Below are 16,528 nucleotides of genomic sequence, written 5' to 3'. Positions count from 1 at the left end.
TTCACTGTGATACTACCAAACTACCACCTGATTAAGAGTGGGTAACAGCTTAGCAATTGAGTTAATGTAACTTAGAACTTTATTTTTTATCATTAATAAAAGTGCTGTACCAGGTTCAGGAAACAGTTCTTTACAAGCGTGTACAAGTGTTTAAAAAAAGGCTAGAAAGTGCAACAGTATTGCTGAAAAGCCAATATAGTAATTAACTGCAAAGCTGGGCACTACTACTGCCAGGTGTTTTCCACGTTCAGGAATTCACACCAGGTAAGAGGCCTATACGCAAATAAATAAATAGAGAGAATGGGGAGAAAAATCACATTTATTAGTTAAAGACAACCACAGGCTGGACACAACACACATGCTAAAAAGTGGACTGTCTTTTAACTTCCAAGGTAAATAGGTAAATGTTTTCCACAGTCCCACAATCATTTCATTAAGTACAAATTAAAAGGCCCACGGTTAAGACATTAACAGTAAAATATGTAATAAATGCTCCAACCTACCCTCTCCCCCGAAAGCTGCTTCTAAGTTTAAAACCATGAATTTGACTAACCACGCCACTGAAAACCATCCAGGTTACTAGAGGCTGAATGAGTTTTCAATGTCTGAGTCCTAGAAGTATCACTCCCTATCCCAGCCCTAGCAAATTCTAATTTTACATTTGACATAAGGCATTAACATTGATTAAAGCCTCAGTTTAATAATCAGAATTTAAATGAAGTCTCCTGAAGACTTCTCTTCTGGCAAAACCATGTTATCAGACTCTGGGAAAACATTCAGACCCACTTCTAGCTATTACTGAAATAAATGATTAGAAAGTTAGGTTGGTGAGCCAAAGTTAAACCTAAAGCTATCCCCTGGATCTTTCTAGCAATAAACCCATGTTGAACCTACCATGAAAACTTTTATTCACTGTGCTTTTGGTTATGTTGCCTCCTGATCAGTCATTAATTTTAATGAGGTTTTCTCCTTGTGTTGAGTATGAATAGACCTTACAGTTTGAAGATCTCTAGAATTCCCTGAATTATTGGACAGACATTCATGACTCCCAGTGTGACTACAGTTAACAGCCCCAGGGAGCCTGTGAAGACTAGAATCTACAAGTAACCTGCACTAAAAACGTTGTGCAAATTCAGTTAGGGAGACTCAAGTTTAGCTCCTGGCCATCTTAAAGGGCGAATGTATGTCTTTCACAGGTTTGTTCAACATTTCAGTAATTCACAGTATAGCCAAGAGCATGAGTATAAATCTCTTGAAAAAGCCAGTTATTTGGAGCTTTTTAAATTATAAATTTTGCCAAAGTCATCCACATTCTCACATTACATAGATGACTTTGTATCTATTTTACTATTCTCTCATTTAACCATACTAGCAAATAAGGAAAAGGCTATTAAGTGACTCCCCTGATGTTGGGAGCTGACAAAGCTTTTATACAATGTAGCCTGTAACTAAAAACTCACCGAATCAGCTCACTGACTCCTGCAATGAGTAGTTCATTGTAAAGGGCCTTCTGATTCCCCCTGCCTCCCAAATAAAAAGGAGCAGTCATTTGTTTTCATTAAAAACAAAACAAAACAAAAAAAAAACCAGACCATCTAAGCAAAGTTTTACATGACATTATATATATAAAATAAAGTACAATTTCCACTTAATTCAGTCTTCAAATATTTTTTATTGGAAGGCCATGCATTGCCTTCATTTATTGTATTTCAAATCACTGTACATTTACTTTTGTGAAAACACTGCCTGCATTTTCTAGTACAAAAAAAACCTAAAAATTGTTTCAGGAATGTAGAGAAATATCCAACTTAAATAGCGAAAAAGTGCACCATAATTACTGCTGCACTGCAGTCATTTCTGCAATTCCCATGTTTCTTAAATAACTATCGTCAGATAACACACAATATAAAGAGCAATTATGAAAAACAGACATTTACATATACTTCTAAAGTCTTATTGAGAATATCCTGTTGGCATTGGATAACCAATCATAGGTGCGGCTGCAGTAGCAGGATACGCATATGCCTGTTGGTTCATACCATTGTGCATATTTGGAACATTACTTCCGTATTGCTGAGTGCTATCATAACCATTCTGGTAAGTCCCTGTTGGATTACCAGTCCTAAAACTGGTCTGTATACCAGCAGACACAAAATTACTTCCAAAGCTCCCATTAGTGTAATTTGCAGCACTGTAAACACCATTCTGAGTTTTTGCCCCAAAATCTCTTTTTAGAAGGCTAGAGTAACCTCTGTCATAATTTTCCCTGTCTCTAAAGGTATTAAATCCACCCCTTTTGCCCGCAGAGTATCTGTCCCGACGGTCATCCTTCATGCCTCCTCTACCCCTGGAACGACCTGTCAAAAAAAAAAAAAAAACAATTGCAAATTGATCAATTATGTCTATGACACAAATCATTGTGGACAGAAAGAATTAGATCTATTCATTGTAGGCGTGAAATGGTTTTACAGTTTTTCAACATAAGTTTTCCATTCAAGGTCTTACACTCACCCTCCAATACCATTTAAATGGATTTGTAGACAACGATGTGACTCACAACTACCAAAGTTTCCCATCAGTCATCCTTACCTGAACCTCTGTCTTCGACCAACTGAAGCAACTTGGGATTAATTGCCTGATTAGCTTCACGAAGCACAGAGATAAGGTCGCTCACTTGCTTTATGTTATTAGGTGTAAAGAAAGTGTATGCTGTGCCTGTTTTGGTACTGCGAGCAGTTCTTCCAATTCGATGAATATAATCCTCTGAGGAGTTAGGGTAGTCATAATTGATGACAAATTTCACATCTTCCACATCTGTAAGGTGTTGCAGTGTGGCAAAATAGCAATGTACGGAGTTTTGCACACCACAACAGCCAGACCAAAAATAAAAAGTTAGACAATTGTATTCCCAAGAAGGTACGGGCTGCAAAAAATACAGTTAAAATGGTTATCCATTCCCTGTAGGAATACCATTGAGATTGAAAAAAAAAGCACATGTCATCTGTATAAGTCATCACCCACCCAGTGACAGACCCTGTCAAAAGGAATGTGTATTCCCTAGCACATTCCCAAATCAGCAAGTTCCCTTACAGATCATCAAGTGACATCTGAATGCTTCTGCGCAGTAGGGCCACTTAAAGTTTCACAGCAACCTCTTCATGTGCTCATTTTGAGGACCTTGAAACAAAAAAACGTACAAGGTCCTTTGCATTACACATTCATCAGAAGTTCAAACTTCTGGCCACACTGCTTGTCTTGCCAAGACCTTACAACCGCAGCTGCAAGAAAACATACCTGTCCCCCAAAAGTTGTTTTTATGCACTGTGTCTCGTCTAGGCAAGCGCTTCCAAGAAGCCAGGATTCACTTGAGAATGTGTCTCTCTCTGGCAGGTCTCGACATGACGACTACTGTGTAGGTGAGGGAGGAACTTTCAAAGCACTTTCTTTTCCCACTGACTATGTGTGAGAAGTTGCTCCTGCTCTAGATCTCATGTGCCAGTACTCACCAATTTGTAAAAGGCTTAGTACCTTTTAAAGCTGCTCTCTCCATTTCAAACTTGAACAAAAATTTCATTGAACATTGAAGTTTGGAAATATTTCTTCCACATTTCAGCAAACTCACTGAAACTCAAAGACCCACAGATCACAGTGAACAGTTTGAAACAAGGCTGTACCATGGCAGTCATGCAAAGCATGGGACAGAAGAAATACCACGGCAGTGAACTGTGAGGATAACTTCCATTTTTTCCCTCGGAGAGAACAGTTTACGGGGCAGAGGTGATATGTTCTGCCTTTTGAAGATTACTGGCACACGTTCAGCTTTTTCACCTCTCTAATCGACTGGAAGCAGCCAGCCGATCACTAGTCCTCCATCCCCCTCGAGTCCTCCGATTGTCATGCCTAGGCCTTGCCACAAAGACAGCACCTTTATGTGAAAAAAACTTAGAAAAATGCAGAGGTTAAAGAAAGCAATAAACTTTCTTTAAAAAAGTTAAATGGAGATCTTCTGGGAAACCAAGCCATGAACGCGAGTTTGTACTAACCTAGCCCTCTGGAGGCCACATCTGTAGCAATCAGAATAGGAGCTTTTCCATGTTTGAATTCTACAAAGGAAGGCATATACATGATCAATTATCTGAGCAGAATTCTAGCTAAGTAAGGGGGGAAAAAAACTTCATTTGAAATATTTACCATTTAGAACCCAGTCACGCTCTTGTTGACTCTTGTCACCATGGATACCCATGGCAGGCCACCTAAAAGACAAGTTGTATCATAAAACTCACATTGAAAACCTCAGGTTTTCTGCAGTGCTTAACCACGTCTTGTCATAGATCTCTGTAATTTCGCCAGAAATTAAAAAGAATTAAATCCACTTATATTATCAGATATCCACTGCTCCTGATCCAAGTTTGCCCTTTCCTAACCTCAGTTACAAAAAAATCTGCTTCAATGGAGGAGCCCACACATACCCATCTCTCCTCATTTTTCTGGTAAGCTCATCACATCTTCTTTTGGTTTCCACAAAAACAATGGTTTTATTCTCCTTCTCACTCATGATCTCTTCCATTAGACGAATAAGTCTAATAATGGGAGACAGAAAGGAAAAATCCTGAATTTTAAAAGACCATTGGCAGGGCCCCACATTTATGGTCAGCAAGACATTTAAGTTCAATTTACATGGCTGGAAGTCAAAGAGGAAACACCTGCTAAACCACTTATCGAGCAGTTCGACCCTTGGTCCTTAAGTCAACAACCAGGGGACACATGAATTCCTTCTATAGGAAAACTATAAACAATGATAATCATTATTTGAATAATTCAAGATATTTTCAGAAGGATTAATAGGGTAACTAAACGAAATCACACCAACTGAAATAACAATGATCCCTCAATTCTAGCAAAGTTGTTAGGAAGCGAATATAACAGTTAATAAAACTTACTTTTCATCCTTTTCTACGTCATGACACACATCCACAATCTGAAGAATGTTGTGGTTTGCACTCAGTTCAAGGGCACCTATGTTTATATGGATATAGTCTTTCAAGAAATCTTCAGCAAGCTGTCTTACTTCTTTTGGCCAAGTCGCACTCCACATTAGAGTTTGCCTATCAGGCTAATGGATTTTGGGGGGGAAAATTAGTGTCAGACTAAAAGTGAAAATAGAATTGAATTTGATCACATATGTCAAAGGACACTTACTCTTATTTGATCCACAATCTTCCTTATTTGGGGTTCAAAACCCATATCAAGCATTCTGTCTGCTTCATCAAGGACAAGGTAGGTTGTTCTTCTCAGATTGGTTTTCCCACACTCTAAAAAGTCAATCAGTCTTCCAGGTGTTGCAATACAGATTTCCACACCTTCAATTAAACATGTAAGTGTAACTACAATACCTAACATATTTAGCACCAATGACAAGTAAAACTCTCTTCATTACAGACCTCTCTCCAAATCACGTATTTGTGGTCCCTTGGGAGCACCACCGTAGATACAAGTAGACTTCAAGCGACATGCTCTACAATATTCAGCAGCTACTTGCTGCACCTGTTGGGCCAGTTCCCGAGTTGGTGCCAGCACCAAACACTAAGGAAAGAGAAACAGCTTTCAGCACAAACCTGGATACTAGTTTTAAACTGTTAACTTATTAGTTATGATGGCAGATCCTTTCTTCATGTGTTGCCCAATACCCAAAGCAACTCCAGCTGAATAGGGTGAGCTAACCTCTGTATAAAACCACCACAAACGATTACATCTTTTGCTATGTAGTCTAAAATCTATGTACTACACTTCTAATAAAAAGTTAAAAATATATACTTACAATGGGCCCATCGCCTCTCTCTAGGAATGGCTGATGATTGATGTGGACAATGGCAGGAAGCAAATACTATTTGGGGTGAAGACAGGGACAAACAGAAATCACATTAAAACACTCTTTTTAAATTACCATTCCGTTTTCTTGCATATATCACATCAAGAGTTCTCCCAAACTTACAGACAATGTTTTCCCAGATCCAGTCTGTGCCACTCCAACCATATCCAATCCACTTAGGGCAACTGGCCATCCCTGAGCTTGAATAGCAGTGGGTTCAGTGAAATTCTGTCTTGCAATAACATCCATGACATTTGCTACAGTTAGTGACAGATATTTAACAAAAATTAGTGATGCCAAGGAAAGGAGAGGGTAGGTGGAAACAAAAACACAGGGGTAGGGTAGAACTGAAAAGCAGCACTCACCAGGGAAATTCGCTTCATAAAAATTTAGAACTGGCTTCGGGCAGTTGTGACCTCTAACTGTAATTTCCTTGCTTCTTCTATATGTTTCCACCTCTTGCTGCAAAACAAATTATAACAGTCTTAAAGCTCATGACAACCACCCCTAACTAAATACGTAATTGGCAAGCCCCTAACTTCATAATTTAGTAACCAGTTTAAAGTAGCCTTCATTTTAATCTGGAACCACATATGAAAACCCTATATGACAAAAAAGCCATTTATTCTGCTATACTCAACCTAAAAAAAAATCCCAAAGCCACCTGTTTGCAAAAGTGAGTCACACCTTTCCAAATTATGAAGTCAGAAAACGTAACTCTACCAAAATTGAGTTATTTGCAAAACACCTGTCAGAATTTCATTTACTAGACTCCATTGAGTTACAGCCTGATGAAGCCACATGAATTTACTCACTGCTGTCCGCCTAGCCAAATCAGGGTGCTCTTGATAGAAATTCTTCTCAAACTTGGGCAGCTCATCAAGATTCCACTTCTTTTTAACTAGTTTCTCCCCAGGGTTTCCAAACTTCTTTCCAGATAAGGGCCCCGCCCTACTTCCTCCAAATCGAGGTGCACCAAACCTGGAATAAAGAAAAAACGTTATTCGTATTTTCAAATGGCTACACCTAGGTTTCTGTACACATTTGTTTACCCTCCCTTGGCACAAGCTAAAGATCACTGAAAGCCGACTTCGAGAGGTAAACCTAGCACTGTCCTTAGTGATAATCTCTCTCTCTCTCAACAGCCACAGTTAACGTTTCCCATAGTCCCAAGTACACACAACTTAGGCCAAGTAAACAGCCTGGGATTTACCATATCGAAAACTTGTCACCCAGATGCCAGAATTTAGGATTACACATCACTTCTTGTGATTACTATTATCTTTCTCACCAGTCTAGCAATTCACTATCAGTGATAACAAGGCTACACGAACCGAAGAGCATCACAACGATGTTACTCATATGGCCGTTTTCAAGCCAAAGAGCTTTGATGTGAAGTATCTAGACAGCACAGACAACGAAAACGGAACAAGGGTTTTCTCAGAAACACTTCTGCTAGCAAACCGAGCTGGGGGGACGCCGCGGTAGAGCTCCGGATCAACGAATCAAAATTATATAACGCAGGAAAAAAGAAAAGGAGGAGCCGGCGACTACCGGGGGAGGAGTCCCGGCCCGGGCGGAGCCGGCCGGGCGGCGTTCCCGCTGGGGCGGCGCTTCCCCCTTTGTCTCGCATTTCTCTCTGCGCCACATTTTCTCGACGCTGCCATTTTGAGCTCCTCCGCCGGGCGGAGTAACAAAGGCGCCGCCGCCATGTCCGAGGCCGGCATTTTATACCCGCGACTCAGCCACATGGCTGATGCCGGCCGCCCTCCTACCCCTACAGCACCAGTGGCTTTGGAGGTGGTCCCTTCGCTCCCACAGAATGCCCGGCCACCCCAACAACACCTCCCGAAATTTCGCACCTAACAGCTGTTCCTTCGTCTGCCTCGAAGCGTCGCGCTTTCATCCGAACAATGCGCTCCCTCTGAATTCCCTCAACAGCTACCAAATGGCAGCCGCCCCGACGGCTCCCCGACCCCCACACAGAAAACAAGGATGAAGATACTACACCGTCAAATCTCTCCCACTCACTGTTACGTGAATAGCAAAATGGCGCAAGCCTTCGGGAAAGGAGGCCCCCAAGATAGCCCGGAAAGGCCGAGTCCAAGCCGCAAAGCCCCCGCCCGCCGCCACCCTCACTCGCCCTCCCATCCCCCACCCGCCGGCCGTGACAACTCGGCTCCCACACTCACCCTCGATCCCGGCCGCGGTCTCGGTCACTCGAATAACCCGACATAGCGTCAATGGTTGCGGTTGGCGGGGAACGAAGTAGATAGAAAAGGGTGCGACGAGTCGCTGGAAATGGCTTCGGCGACGGCGAAGCCTTGCGGGGGCGGCAGCGGAGGAGAGACGGCGATGACACCAGCTAGAGCTGCACAACTAGAGACCGGTGGAAATGAATGAGGTGCCGGCCGCTTTCCGGCAGCCGCTTTTATAGTCTGGACCTCCTCCTACGCCGCAAGGCACGCCGGGAGCCGCTCCGTGACCTAATCGCCCCGCCCCTCGCGCAGAGGCCGCAACGCCCGCCGGCGTTCCGCGATCGCCGCTCTCTCAGGTTAGGGCCCACCCACCATTGAAATGCCTCATTCTGCACTCTCTTGACCTCACCTTCTTCTCGTCTTTCCACACCTCAAGAAAGCCACCCTGCCCTTTCCTAAGCAGACGATAAAACAGCCAGCCCAAGCCCGCCCACCCTCCCCACTCGGAGGTGTTTACGTCTCCAAAGAGGCCTCACGCCAGTAACCAAATGAGAGGGAAGGCGGTGGCCTGGCGTTGTCACGTGACTCTACCCCCCCCCCCCCGCCCACCGGGACAGGGGGCCGCACTACTTCCCCGTTGGCGTCGGCGGAGGGATACACAACGAAATAGCTCACCGGAAGTGCGCTGTGAAACCCGGGACCCGCCCCCAGCTGCCGGCTGACTTGGACCGTCCGACCCACGGGTCTGACAATCCTCTGACGGATTTTGGCCGGCGGAGAATGGTCTCTAAACTTCCCAAACCGCTTCCGTGGCACGTGCTGTGAAAGGAAGTGCTCCTTTGATGACCAATCAGCGGCGAGAAGCTCTTTTAACGTCCCTCCCTCTTTCACGCCACCTTCCCCGCACTTTAGTTCGTGCGCCTGCCCCCCAGCGTCTGGTCTGCGTTCGGTCCTTGCAGGACGCCGTCGTCGGTCTGGCCGCGTCGGAGTCCGACGGCGACTTGCCTCCGAGATATGGCCGGCTCGGAGGCTGGTGAGTGTCTCCCTGGGGTCGCGGTGTGTGTTTACTGAAACTGTCCACCTTCAGGGAGGCCTCGGGCTAGCCCCGACTGGGTCTGGGATGTCGGCGGGGCTCGTTACTGTCAGACGCTGTGTCGCGGTGGCGTGTTCTCTGGATAGGGTCTCTCAGCTTCACCCCCTCTTCGTTTTGAGGCCGTGGAACGGCAGTATGCGGTGGGAGAGAGGCACTGGGGCGAGGCCGGTAGGACGCTCGGGTACTGGCTGCAAAAAGAGCGGTCAGAAGGGTCGTCCTCGGACTTGTCTTTCTGTGGGGCGTCTAGCCGCTCTCCGTGTGCCCTCCTCCCTTGCACTATGGGCCCTGAGGTCGTACCTGCTTTTGTAGTGGTCTTTAGAGGAACAGCACTCTTAAGGTTTATTCATGCCCCTGCCACAGAAGAATAGTGGTGCTTTTTTCTCTTCAGTGCCCTCTAGAGTCATGGGCTTTGTCTAACACCGCTTTTGAAGAGCGAATTAATTTGGTTGTCTAGGACGCTTTCATCCTTTTCACAAGGATTGCGTACAAACCAGTTGTCATGGTTTGGCCAGTTGTGAGAAATGGGCTTGGAGAGGGTGATTATGTGCATGGAAGATACACTCTCATTCGTTTCCAGAACGTTATGTGTCCAGAACATAGTGGAGATATTTGTTTCTAATCTCGGTTGAAAGTGCTTTCCTACCCATCGTCAGGCATTTCAAGGAACAAATATTTTAAGCTAAGTTACTTTTGGTAGAGAAACTGTTAAACTTCGCAAATCCCAGCAATATCTAGGGGAGAGGAGAATGTGGTATGCAGGAAACGTCAACAGTATTGATAATTCTGAGCTTCATGTACTTCCAGTATTTTGTTTCATGTAGATCAATATAATAAAAAAGAAAAACTAACAAATGCATTAGCGTTGATGTTGTCATTATGCCAGTTCTTAACAGCCTAAGTTTAATCACCACTTATTTGGGCACCAGAGAAATCCTGACTTGCACAAGATAATTGGGTAAACACATGACCAATACCGTTGGGAGTTTGAAGCAACATCTTTTATTACTGACTTTCTGGTAACCTCAGATTATTATTAAACTGTTGCTTATGACATAATATTCCTGTTTACTTGTAAGTATGTTTTAACTAAAAACACCCACGTAAGGCTTATATGACTAACTTAAGATTTTAGGCTGCAACAGTAACAGTTGAATTTGCAGTATAGTTTTGACTGTATAGAAATTACAGCACTCTGGAAATCATCCCAAGAAATTAAATACATCTTTTTAAAAATCATGCCTAACGGGTCTTTGAAATTCTATAACAATCAAATTCCTTATCTTTTACAAAGTTCAATGTCTTTTTTTTTTTCTAGGGGGCGGAGGGGAGGTTGTTGGATTTTTTGAATGCGTGTGTGATTTTTTTCTGGTGGTATTTAAGAGTCATCTTCCCCCCTTTTCCCAACAGAGTGGGTAACCATTGCCAATAGCCTTCTTTTTAAGTGTCATATACATCTGAGAATACATGAACTTCAAGACTGTGATGCTAATGTTTTTATTGCCCTTTATCAGTCTATTTTGGGAGAAAAAGTACCAGGTAAGACTACTAAAAGCAGGAGTAATTTTGTCTATATCTTAGGCCAGAAGTTTTTGGTCCTTTAGTTAGATGCTTTGGTATTTATAACATTTCATTTTCTCTTTGCCTATATATTTTTTAGTATTGCATATTAAATTCTATATTAATATACAATATTTAAATATTGTATATTAAATGGTATTTAATATTGCATATTGTCTATTTATAATATTGTATTCCTTAAGGAATATCCTGTGGAATCCACTCACAATAATGGCCTTGAGCAGATCAGTTTGAGGGCTCCTGATAATCACTGGTTAATCCAGTCATGGCTAATGCCGTGTGAAAGTTGCATCCTTTCTGAAAATGTACCTTCAAAGGTTGTAAAATTGAGTGGAACTTGGGAATTTATTGGATCCTGTTACTTAACCAGTGTTAGGGGTAAGAATTGATATTTGTACTTGATGAACCTAATTTACCAAGACAGTTAATAAGCACATATGTCCTTTCATCTTGCTCCCCATCTCGCTATGTTCAAGACCAGGGTGGTACCAACTCAGCTTAAGTGATTCTTCCCTGTCTGCCTACCAAAGTGATAGGATTACAGGCATGAGCCACCATGCCCAGCCTGTACTGACATTTTGAGTCTTTATACCAATGATTCCAGTTGGCTACTCAAAAGGACATATAAGGGCCAGGCGTGATGGCTCACGCCCGTAATCCTAGCACTTTGGGAGGCTGATCATTTGAGGCAGGTGGATCACCTGAGGCTAGGAGTTCAAGACCAGTCTGGCCAACATGGCAAAACCCCGTCTCTGCTAAAAATACAAAAATTAGCCAGGCATAGTGGTGCACGCCTATAATCCCAGCTACTTGGGAGGCTGAGGCAAGAGAATTGCTTGAGCCGGGGAGGCGGAGGTTGTAGTGAGCCAAGATCACGCCACTGCATTCCAGCCTGGGCAACAGAGCGAGACCCTGTCTCAATAAATAAATAAACAAACATGCATATATATAAAATAATCCTCGAATGCCTGCTGTGTTGTTTTTTTTTTTCCTCTCGTAGAAAGCAGCCCATAGTTATGGGTTAAAGTATCATGTCTTGGCTCCCTTACTAGACTATTAGCTCTCTTTGAATGTAGGGACCACTTTATCTTCCTTAACATGGTGCTTCTTGTAAAGCATGTTCATATATATATGTATATATAAATGGTGTAACAAATATTCAGTCAATATCCAAAATTGATAAATCGGTTCAATCAATAAATAACCAATAAAGATTCTGCTGTGTAGAGTGCAGGATTTATTAATTTTAATCTGTACTCTACAGCATGTTCTGTTTGGGCAGAGCTTTCATAGCAGTTGAGCATATTCAGTAACCTAGTGAGAGACAATGAGATGAAAACTTGGCCTCTCGTGGATACAAAATTATGTGTTTTTTTTTTCCCCCACAGACCTCATAGCTATTCCTAGGAGTCAAGAGGATGATGCACACAATGTACAAGCAGTAATTGATTCGCTGGCCTTGGATTACTTACAGGTCAGCTTGTCTCACATAACAGGTTGGTATATATTTAACTATCACATAATTATGCATTTTAGCAAAACAATTGTTAGAACCATAGACATTGTTTACTTAACCAAATGATTGAGCTTATGGAGTAGACCAAATTGTAAGATTGAGCTAAGACAATCAACTGATAAGAGGTCAGGCCCATACATGAGAACTTTTCCAGGAAAGCTGAACATCGATTTTGCGATTGATCTGGGTCTGAAATGTAAGTATCCTAGCTGGTAATTTGAGGTATGTTTTTTGTTTTTATGTTATGTTGTTTTGTTTATTTTTATTTTTTTGATTCAGAGTCTCACTCTGTTGCCCAGGCTGGAGTGCAGTGGCGCAGTCACAGCTCACTGTAGCCTCAACCTCCTAAGCTCAGGTGATCCTCTCACCTCAGCCTCCCAGGTAGCTGGGACTACAGCTGTGCACCACCATGCCTGGCTAATTTTTTCTATTTTTTGTAAAGACAGAGTTTCGCCATTTGCCCAGGCTGGTTTGGAATTCCTAGGCTCAGGCAATCCACCTGGCTCCGCTTGTGAAATTGCTGGGATTACAGGCCTGAACCACTGTGCGTGGCCATGTTGTTTTATTTTAAAGCATACTAATGCTTCTTGTTTGTGGTAGCTAAAAATTAGAAACACCTAAATGTCCATTAGTAGGGACTGGTTAAATAAATCATGATAGTTGCATATAGTGGACTGCTCTGTGGCTATAAAAGATGATTGAATATACTCTTTGTGCACAATGTTCCATGTTAGGGGAACAATCTGTAGCGTCTGTGATGTGAGAAAAATGTAGTACAATTATAATGGCAATGTGCAGAGTAGTATGCTAGTGTTTGTGAAAACAAAGGTATGGAGAAGATATTTGCAGTTGTTTGCAATCAGAAGGACTGTCTAGAAGCATATACAAGAAACTCGTAATACTGATTGCCTCCAACAAAGGGAACCTTAGAGTTGCAGGACAAAGGGACAAGAACTTTCACTGTATACTTTTTGCACTTTCTGAATTTTGAACCATATTATCTATTCAAAAATTTTTTACTGTAATTAAATCTCCAAAGTAAAGTGTATTATGCTGTATTCTAAAACTAAGCATACAAAATATATTTACAGATCACTATATTTTGTGCATTTCATTTATGTTTAGAAATGAAAGATTATTTCAGTAAGTTACTTCAAGTTTATGAATAGAGGGAATATTGACGATGTAAAACTATAATCACAAAAAGAAGATTTATACTGTTGATTTATTCTTTGATAGTTGTAAAAGGAGATAAATGTTAATCAGGATAAGTCCCGATTTACATCTCTTAATTTGGTACTGACAAGAACAAATTTTTGCAAAGAGAATAAAATACTCCTCTGTCTTAAGTTTTTTAATGCACTTCTAAGTGAGTCAGTGGGTAAATCAGTTTGGAGATAATTTGAGAGATAGTCCCATAGTTTCCTTCTTTTTTTGCTATTTGTAATTGCTTTATCCCCCAAGTAGGACAAGTTCTGGTATTTGTGCTTGTTAAACATACTAAGGCAGGGTTATAAACATATATGTTTGTAAAACTTTTTAATGCAGCGCTGTCTTTGACAGATTACACCCACCCCGTGAAAAATTGTGAAACAGTTTCTCCTGCAGCATGAAGCACTGCATTCTGGCTGGCAGTCTTAGTTGCTAGGTTGTCAGTATACTCCCCATCCTAGAAACTGAAAAGTTTTGAGGATACTGTTGGGATATACTTAGGTATTTTTAAGCCAGAAAAACACGTCCAAAACCAAGATTTCTGGTTCATTGTTTTAAACGAAAAAACTATCAAATATTGTCGTTACTAGTAGTAGTATAAAACGTCACATATCTGGTTAAGGTTTGTTGTGCATCATGGCTGAGGTTACGAATGGCTAGATTCTCCCAAATATCAAGTTTTTACACTACTTCTCCCATATTGGTGTGAACTCATGAGAATGCCAGGCATGATCTCCCAAAGGACAAATCAGAGTATCACGAGTTAAGTTCTATCTATCCTGAGGTTGACTTGGAGTCCATTTCAGGTGACATTAAATATGTCAAGTTTTCATGCTTTTTGCCAGCCCATTTCTAGTCAACATTTCAACCTAAACATTCATGTTAAAAATCTGTTATGGAGCAGGTACTGTGCTGGGGACTATGTTATAATCTATGAGTGTGAAGTGGATATGGCAGGAGATGTAGCTGGAGACGCTGAAGATGGGGTGAGATTTTAAAAGGTTTTATATGCAGTGCTTATATTTCAGAAGGGAGTCAGGGAAAGGAATTTAATCAGAAAAATGGTATGATCTACACAAAATGAGGAGTTAAATATGGGGGGTTATGGTGGAGAACTCAGGAATTCCCGATGAAAGTGTCCCAACAAGTTTGTTGTTTTTTGTTGTTATTGTTGTTTTGATGTTACTCTGCTGCTGTCATCTTCTGAACAAACCACCATTTGGAATAGGATACCCCAGTCTGAAAGTGTTCTCTCCTGCCATTTTTTTCCAGCAATCTGGTAAAGTCCTGTTTTGCTGCATTGTATTTTGGTATAAATCTTACTAGAGATGTTTTCTTAAGTCCAATTATTTTGCTTCTTCAAAAAAGGAAGGAATATGCCAGTGAATTATTGGACACCATATTTAGATCTTCCCCCTTTTTTTCTTCAAACATAATCAGGCAGCAGGAAATTGGTGTTTTTAATATTTGTAATATAATTGTTTCACCTGTATTCTTTTTTTTATTTAATCTCCAAGAAACTGTAAGTTGCTATTTCGCCTATATTCTTTTTTTTTTTTTTTTTTTTTTTTTTTGTTGAGACGGAGTCTCGCTCTGTCGCCCAGGCTGGAGTGCAGTGGCCGGATCTCAGCTCACTGCAAGCTCCGCCTCCCGGGTTCCATTCTCTCGCCTCAGCCTCCCGAGTAGCTGGGACCACAGGCGCCCGCCATCTCGCCCGGCTAATTTTTTGTATTTTTTTTAGTAGAGACGGGGTTTCACCGTGTTAGCCAGGATGGTCTCGATCTCCTGACCTCGTGATCCGCCCGTCTCGGCCTCCCAAAGTGCTGGGATTACAGGCTTGAGCCACCGCGCCCGGCCTATTTCGCCTATATTCTTAAGTGGCATTTTCACAATGTTATATCCAAGTTTCAAGATTATGAAGCTTTCACATTTCATGGTTAAATTTTTTAATGGCTCTATATTCTGTCTCCAGGAGAAAATATAGTGAAAGGAGATAAAGAATCTATTAAGAATCTCCTGGAAATATTTGATGGTTTGTTGGAGTATCTTACAGAATGCATCAGTGAAACATCTCATGAGAAAAGTAAGTTTAAGAATGGAAATTTGCTTTGGTTTACCTTTTATGATATGTCCCTTTTATCTTTTTATATATTTTTCTTCCTAGGAAGCAGATTCAGTAATACAGTATACCTGGTAACTTTAGTTGTAAATTTCAAATTCTTACTGTTTTAGCTGGTTGGAAACTGTCTTAGACTGTCATCATGTTCTTTATCAACTTGCATGTTGCTTATAAATTACTTTAAAACTAATTTATACTAGAAAGGTAAATTTCTGGCTAAATTATTTATTGTCCTATGATTGCATAAAATATCCTACTCCAAAATTTTGTGTTTCAGAACTGCCGTTTATGCCAAACATTTGGATGTTACTGAGGCATCAACAGGAAGAACTGGTGCATTTCTGTCTTTAGCTTGCACTTACATTTGTGACAGCCTAAATATTTCAAATGTTTATCAATGCAAAAAGTAAAAGAACTTAACTGTCTTAATAATTCGAGATTAAGTAAATAATGCTGTTGGTCATGAATGGAGTAATATAGCACCTGTTCTTATATTGAAAAGTTATCCAAAATAAATTTTCAGCAGCAACCACAATTTACATAAATTCGAATACAAATTAAGACAAAAAATTGGGGTAGGCTCATCCTCCTTCATTCTCACTTTGTTTATAGTGAGACCTGTGATTATAACATTTGAAATTAATCTTAAAGTCTTTAGTTAGAGATAGTTTCCTACCTTTAATCATTGTTGCTAAACTGTTTAAAAGCTGGGAGGGAAAATTGAAAAGTCTGCCACACTGGACCTTTCTTTGTTTCAAAAATTGAGTGTTTTATATGCGCCTGGGTACTCTGGGAGGATTCCAAGCTGCGTTTCATGTTGATGCTCTCAAACCTGTACTTGAGTCAGGGAGACAGCCATAAATACGTATTGTACATTAAAAGCATAAAGGGGAATTAGAACTAGGGGAGAGTATTGACAGGTGGAACTCACCTAATTCAAGGC

The 16,528-nt window shown here is 41.3% G+C and overlaps 2 protein-coding genes across 9 annotated transcripts in view; one reads left to right on the top strand and one right to left on the bottom strand.

The window, feature by feature from the left end:
• Positions 1-302: 302 nt before the first annotated feature.
• DDX5 (DEAD-box helicase 5) lies at positions 303-8,877 on the bottom strand. 2 transcript variants are annotated; one of them, XM_033183949.1, is made up of 14 exons: positions 8,477-8,714; positions 8,062-8,248; positions 6,685-6,850; positions 6,235-6,331; positions 5,993-6,126; positions 5,819-5,884; positions 5,442-5,583; positions 5,200-5,360; positions 4,941-5,113; positions 4,470-4,580; positions 4,192-4,253; positions 4,044-4,103; positions 2,590-2,814; positions 303-2,357 (listed from the first exon to the last, which is right to left on the bottom strand). In XM_033183949.1, the coding sequence occupies exons 2-14, from the start codon at positions 8,103-8,105 to the stop codon at positions 1,954-1,956; spliced, it is 1,845 nt and encodes a 614-aa protein (XP_033039840.1). In that variant the 5' UTR covers positions 8,106-8,248; positions 8,477-8,714; the 3' UTR covers positions 303-1,953. The 2 variants fall into 2 exon arrangements, with proteins under 2 accessions (XP_033039840.1, XP_033039839.1); XM_033183948.1 differs by lacking the exon at positions 8,477-8,714 and adding an exon at positions 8,743-8,877 and having other exon boundaries at positions 1,653-2,357.
• An 86-nt stretch (positions 8,878-8,963) lies between these two features.
• The window catches only part of CEP95 (centrosomal protein 95), a 29,311-nt gene continuing 21,746 nt past the window's right edge, over positions 8,964-16,528 (top strand). For 3 of the 7 annotated variants that reach the window (XR_004430735.1, XM_033183943.1, XM_033183942.1), the window contains exons 1-4: positions 8,980-9,100; positions 10,568-10,696; positions 12,127-12,234; positions 15,439-15,549. Coding sequence is in view for 3 of the 7 variants with exons in the window: in XM_033183943.1 (XP_033039834.1) it covers positions 9,082-9,100; positions 10,568-10,696; positions 12,127-12,234; positions 15,439-15,549 (367 nt within the window). In the remaining 4 variants the exon portion in view is untranslated. Of the gene's footprint in view, positions 9,101-10,567; positions 10,697-12,126; positions 12,235-15,438; positions 15,550-16,528 lie in introns of all 7 variants that reach the window. The other 4 variants (XM_033183945.1, XM_033183941.1, XM_033183946.1 and 1 more) reach the window with 3 other exon arrangements.

This window comes from Trachypithecus francoisi, unplaced genomic scaffold (genome assembly GCF_009764315.1).
Source record: "Trachypithecus francoisi isolate TF-2019V2 unplaced genomic scaffold, Tfra_2.0 Lachesis_group20, whole genome shotgun sequence".
Taxonomy (NCBI): Eukaryota; Metazoa; Chordata; class Mammalia; order Primates; family Cercopithecidae; genus Trachypithecus; species Trachypithecus francoisi.
Note: the sequence above shows the minus strand (reverse complement) of the source record. Positions and strands in the feature narration are given on the sequence as shown.